General features: G+C 40.3%; 1 protein-coding gene across 1 annotated transcript; it reads right to left on the minus strand.

Moving 5' to 3' along the window:
* On the minus strand, positions 1-1822 carry LOC107594346 (uncharacterized). The gene is made up of 2 exons (XM_016284358.1): positions 1497-1822; positions 1-778 (listed from the first exon to the last, which is right to left on the minus strand). The coding sequence occupies exons 1-2, from the start codon at positions 1820-1822 to the stop codon at positions 1-3; spliced, it is 1104 nt and encodes a 367-aa protein (XP_016139844.1).
* Positions 1823-6670: the final 4848 nt, after the last annotated feature.

Below are 6670 nucleotides of genomic sequence, written 5' to 3' on the forward strand. Positions count from 1 at the left end.
TCATTTTAACAAAGCATAGATAGCAGTAGCAATAATGAGCGGTATCAACAGACCGCAGCAAATCAGCACACAGCAGCATATCTTACTCTGACAGGTGTTTGTCTGGTTGTCTTGTCTTGTCTGGGGTATGCTTATGGATACACGTTCAGATCCATTCGTGGGTTCTCTGAGGAAGTATATACGACTCAACTCTTGAGTGTTCTTCATGAGTACATTGCTAGTACTCTGAAAGGTGTTAGTCTGCACTGACTGAGGTATGCTTATGGATACACGTTCAGAACCATTCGTGGGTTCTCTGAGGAAGTCGTTACGGCTCAACTCTTTAATGTTCTTCAGAAGATCAGTGCTAATACAGTAGGTGTGATTCTGGTCAAAGCGCACCAGATTTGAGTGCTGTGTCACATAAATCTTCTCAAATCTTTTCCATCTCGAGTCAAAGGAAACAATGATGCGATCTGTGTTGCTGCTGTCCGACTGTCCCGTGTAACTTCTTGTGACATAATCAGGCAGTGATCCAGGGGTGTGCAGGTTGCCCACCTCATAGTATGGTAGAGTAGTTTTAGGAAGAAGTCTTTCCTTATTATAAAACCGATGAAAGCCAAATGCTCCATTTTCAGGGTCACACTGTGCAGTCATACGACCATTGGAGTCAATCTGAACACAATAATGGGCAAACCACCACAACAGGTTCAGACCGTGTCTGGGACGCGGCTGACCAAACCTGGTCTCTTTCAGCTCGGACAAATTATTCAGGATTCTCACCATGTTCCTGACAATCCTGTTGAAAAAAAGTGCACTTTTAATGCAATAAATGTTATAATATTGTGATTTTAATGTACAATTACAAAAAACTGCAAAATGTAAAACCAAGAAGGGACAAAGATCAGTTCTTCATCAGGACTTTGTTTAAATCAGTTAATTTCATCTTTAGTTAAGTCTGCAGAATTGGAACACCTGTTATTCATAAAGTTCTAGAAATCCCCTGCCGTATATATGTTAATTTATTAAAAATTTGGGCAATTTTTTCAACTGCCAATAAGAGTAGAGTACTCTCAGCTCTGTTTTTGAATCTTGAATCTATTCAGCAGATTTTTTTCTCTCAAAAGCAGCACTTTAAAGTCTGTTTCATCCTCGACTGACCAAAACCAAACAGCAGGCTAAAAAAAAACTGACCTTCCAAGATTATGTATGAAAGTATAACCACAGTTCAGAATCAATAAAAAGTATTGTATATAGAAACATAAAAAAATGATACACCTTACCTTGTAGAAGCCAAACTATGTCTCTGGCACCGACTGCTTCATTTATATGACATGACAGCATTGCATGTTTGCTGATGTCACTGAACTCATGACAGTAACTACACTATATAACACACACTAGTCGTCCTACAAGTTGTATGTGTGTGTCAGTTGGTTTTGATGAATAGAAACTCATACTATGGAAAGTGAAACTTGCAGAAACACATTAGAGCAGAGGACCAGCTTGATTTAAACGAAACAATGATGTGATCTGTGTTACTGCTGTCTGAATATCCTGTGTAATTCTCAGTGACATAATGAGGCAGTGAGCCAGGGGTGTTCAGGTTGCCCACCTCATAGTATGGTAGAGTAGTTTTAGGAAGAAGTCCATCAACGTTATAGAATCGGTGGAAACCAAACGCTCCATTTGCATGGTCACACTGTGCAGTCATACGACCATTGGAGTCAATCTGAACACAATCATGAGCAAACCACCACAACAGGTTCAGACCGTGTCTGGGACAGGCCTGACCAAACCTGGTCTCTCTCAGATCAGACAAATTATTCAGGATTCGCACCATGTTCCTAAAAAGTCTGTTGGGAAAATATGTAAACAACAGGTTCGGTTTTACTTAAAAAGTGCACATGTAATGCAAAGAATGTTATATTTTTTATATAAAACATGCAAAACTAAGAAGGAACATAAGTACTAAAAGCAGTCAAACTTCAATGAAATCAACCCATTTCCTCATTGGATAACTCTGCAGAATGGGAGATCCTGTTAAGCATACATTTCAATAGATCCACTTCCCTTTGAATGATCATTTATTAAACATTTAGGCTCGTTTGATGGGGTTTTCAGCTATTAATAAGATTGTAGTAATATCAGCTCACTTTTAACATTTTCTCTCAGAATCAGCTAAATGAAGTCTGACCATTTGCATGCATTGATCACTTGCACAGAAATATGATCAGAAAGATTTCTGTAGCAGTAGAAATACTGATCCTCTAAGAATCTTGCGGTAAAATGAAGGCTTAATCTGCAATTGGAGTAAAACCAAGTCAAGATCTGCTGTCATAATCCATCTTTTTTGATTATAAATATATTTTTTAAGTAAATAAATGAACAGCTGGGACAATTCAGTGCTCTTACCGTGTCTCTCTGGTAATGAACTGTTGAGTCCAGCAGTTCCTCGAATGTACTCTTAAAAATAAAGGTGCTTCACGATGCCATAGAAGAACCTTTTTGTCTAAATGGTTCCATAAAGAACCTTTAACATCTGAAGAACCTTTCTGTTTCACAAAAGGTTCTTTGTGGCGAAAAAAGATTCTTTAGATTATAAAAAGGTAATAAAGAGATGGTTCTTTAAAGAACCTATGACTGAATGGTTCTTTGTGGAACTAAAAATGGTTCTTCTATGGCATCGCTTGAAGAACCTTTTGAAGCACCTTTATTTTTAAGAGTGTAGCAACTTTTGTGTCTTGTGTGAGGCCAAAGATACTGCTCCTAACCTGATTTTGTAAGCAAAAAAATCATCTACATAACACATAAAATGAGTACACCTTATCCTGCAGACGTAATGGGAGTGTTCACACTCTGATAATGGCTTTTGTGGGTGGAGAAAAGTTCTGAAAAGAAAAGAAACTGATGCTGCTTCATGCCAGATATTTATAGCAGAAAAACTGAAGGCAATAGTGCCTTAAATGGAATCATCGTTTCGGTTTATTGCTTACCTTTTAACACTAAAATCTTGTTTCATCAGAAATACTCAATAAGGAATGAAAATTGTGTGAACCATGTCTTCCTCACATTCTTTGTAGGCATAGGCTACCTGTTTTGTAAGGTATGATACTAGCACACGTACTTCATGGAAACGTCTATTTGACGTCTGCATTTACATCAGCAAGGTGAGTGTTTGCTCATCTGCAATTTGTCTATGACATTTCCTATCAGATGTCAAATAGACGTTTAGAAGATGTCTTTAAGATGTTTATGATTTAGAATGTATGTAAAATCTTAAAAGACGTCTATCAGATGTTTGTACACGGCAGATGTTTTCCAGATGAAGAGATCTTTAACAGACATCTTGCAGACATACGATACTAAAAGAGACTAATTTGCACAAACAAAAAAGAACAGCTTGAATTATGAGTTTCCAAAGTCATTTTATTTCAAACCAAGCCAGAGAAACCACACATTTAATAGAACTCAGGAAAAAAAGCAAAGGAATCAAAATTTGATTATGACACAACATTAATAACAGTAACGGGAGAAGCGATTAAATCGAACCAGTGCATGCTGGTGATATCTGCTGGTTAAAGTCATGTAAATGCACCGAAGAATAACCTTAACCACACATGTTTAATGCATTTAACACAACACCATCCTCAAACCACAGACGTTTCAAAACAGTAGGATGTAGCGAAGCCTCGTTTGCTGAAATCACGTGACTATCCGAAACAAGATTCATAAAGGTCTCGAAGCTTCGTGAAGCAGTTATTCGAACTCGCCCATCACAAATAGATGCTTTAATCAATTCACCATTACATAATAAAATGTATAATCACGGATATAATGAAAGCAGGTTAATGTCAGCAACTCTTTGAATGGCTCAAAGAATGGTACACCAGGAGTTGTTGTCAGGCACCGTCTCATGACGACTCTGTGGTGTGAATCTGATATGATCTTCTTGAGTGCTGGAGAGCTGAGAGAGATACAGCTCTCGACTCATGTTCTTGATGATCTTGAGGAGGCCCTGGCTCACTCGGTAGGTTCTGCTGCTGTTGAATAGTTTCGGGTCGCTGTGTTCAGTCACATACACCCTATCGAAGCTGCCATTGGCGTCCCGCCGCACAATAATGCGATCCTTGTTGCAGTCAGGATTTCTGGTGCTGAAATTTGCCCTGACATAATCTGGGAGCTTGTCTGCTCCTTGAGCTTTCAGGTTGCCCACCTCATAGTATGGGAGATTCTGAATAGGCACAATGTGATCATCTTCTTCAATTCTGTTTTGGTATTTGTGGAAACCAAAGTCTCCATTCTGAGGCTTGAATCTCGGGACAATATCACCATTGCTGACGTCGATATAGTCATGAGCAAACCAGTACAACAGGTTCAGGCCATGTCTCGGTTGTGGCTGACCGAAGCCAGAGCTTTTTAGCTGGGACAGTTCATTCAGGGTGCCTTTCACCATGATGGATGACTGTGTGAGAGAAAGAGACAATGAAGAAATATTTAGAATAATAGTAAAACCATACAATGAGGCAGTAAATACAAACCAGTCAGTCAGTTTTATGTTTGAAGGGAAAGTGCATTTTCGATGCTGTTATTTATCACCATTTATGTTTTCAACCACTTTGAAATCACTCTTTTTGCCTACTTTATTTCAATGGTCATGTTTATGGCAAATAAATTTTTTTAAAGGATTAAATATAAAAGGCAAACCGGGGTCTGGGTAACATCAAGCTGGTAGTATCTGACAAATGTATGTGAAGAGACCTAGCTTGCAGTGGCACAAATGTCCTATAGGGAACAGAGCCCACGATGCTGCTATGCCCCTAGTGGAGTGAGCTTTGAGGCCTTCTGGAGGCCACACCCCCTTAAGATTCATATGCCAGAGAGATGGCTTCCACGAGCCAATGAGAGAGGCGTTGCTTAGAAATGTGATTCCCTGTATTCGGGAGGGCCCAAGAAATGAAGAGCTGATTACTCCTTCTGAAAGGGTTGGTCCTGTCGATAGCTGCTAAGTAGACCTTAATAGTGGAAAAGGATTTACCACCATCAATAAGGTCTTGCAAAAAAAACTCAAAATGTCAACAACCTCGCACCACTCCTCAAACACACACCACTTGCAATCATAAAGGGAGCATGTAGAAGAGGCTCTAGCATTCTGAATGGTAGCAACAACATGTGGGGGGAGCCCCAATGTGTTTAAGTTTGCCCTCTCACGGGTCAGGCCTAGAGGGCCACCGTCTTGGTAAGGATGGTGAATTTCCCCGTTCACTTGGGACAGGAGGTCTGTGTCGTAATGGGAGGGGCCACTGTTGGGCATACAGAAGAGGAATTATCTCTGCCAGCTATGGAGATTTAGGCTACCTGGGTGCTATCAAAATCAGAGTCAGGCTCTATTCTTACACCCTGACCAGAGTAGGAGATATTAGGCAGGGCGGAGGAAATGCGTAGAGCAGCACATTGGGCCAAGGGTGGGCCAGTGTGTCCACGCCGAGGAGGGCATCCTCATCCCGTAGCGATAAGAACATCGGACAATGGACATTTTTGCGTGAGGCAAAGAGATCGACGGGTGAGGGTCCTTAGCGGCGATCACCGCGCCACACAGGCCCGTGATAAGCTATCCCTGGGAGAAGTAGCCATTTTAGAGAGTGACGTACTGGCAAAAAACTGAGAAAAATCTGTGGCAGGCAGCCGTGGAAAGAGGAGCAGCTGGGATAATGAAAATAGCCAGGCAGCCTGAAGACAAAAGAGAGCGTGGGTGGCTCAGGATGCGAGAAACAACTAACCTAAGACTGAAGAAAAAGATTGTCACATCTGGCGGAGGCTGATCTGGTGATTTGTCCTCCAGAAGACACACAAGTAAGCAGTTTTTACTCCAACCGAGCTGTGTAAGTGCAAGGGTTTTATGCACTCGGTTAAGGGGCGGCCCCTTACCTGCCATTGGGCACGCGCTCCTGTCTGTCAAGCCAGACTTGGTGCATTTGGATGCCTCTGCAGAGGTCAGGCACGGATGACCTTCCCATAGGTGGATCTCAAACATCTCGAACACGAGATGATGAAAGAGAACATCACACCACAGGTTAAAAAATTTTTTTTTCTCTCTTTAAAACTTTTCTAGAACTTTTGAGGGTCACTTTAAATTAAGACGTTTAACAGTATAAACTGAGAAAAGGCCATATTTAAATTTTCTCTTGAAATCTTATCATTAAAAATTAAGACATTTTGAGAATGTTGTAAATAAACATGGTTGTCTATCATGAAATTATGGGAGAATTTATATTTGATGTTTCTGTGTCTCAGACAATGCGTCTAAAAAGTGTAAGAAAAACACATGATTTTAAGGCATCATAACTGTGTACTGTTCTAATGGAAAACACAAATATCTTAATTTTTACCTTGTATGGGGAAGAAAGATGTTTCTTGCAGTGATCCGATTATCGATCTGTAGTGAGTTGAGTTCACTTAAGCTCCCTGGACAGCAGAAGAAGGCGATTAAGCCCTTTTTAAAATGATTCCTTCATGACACACCTCCTCTGAAAAGCTCACAGCTTGGAAATTGAAACTTAAGTTGGTTGGAAGGGAGTAGCCTACTAGTTTTTCTGATTTATTATGAAGTATGCACAATATGAACTGTATACTAAAATAGTATTTGGAACAGTATTAGTACGCCATTGTCACATGACCACATTGCATTGTA

Source organism: Sinocyclocheilus grahami, unplaced genomic scaffold (assembly GCF_001515645.1).
Source record: "Sinocyclocheilus grahami isolate Dianchi unplaced genomic scaffold, SAMN03320097.WGS_v1.1 scaffold181.1, whole genome shotgun sequence".
Classification (NCBI taxonomy): Eukaryota; Metazoa; Chordata; class Actinopteri; order Cypriniformes; family Cyprinidae; genus Sinocyclocheilus; species Sinocyclocheilus grahami.

Bases quoted from the DNA above. Each gene is read 5' to 3' on its own strand.
- LOC107594346 (XM_016284358.1), bottom strand. From the start codon at position 1,822: ATGGTGCGAATCCTGAATAATTTGTCTGATCTGAGAGAGACCAGGTTT. The intron at 779-1,496 runs GTTTAAATCAAG...TTTTTTCAACAG, and splicing joins ACAGATCACATCATTGTTTC to GATTGTCAGGAACATGGTGA.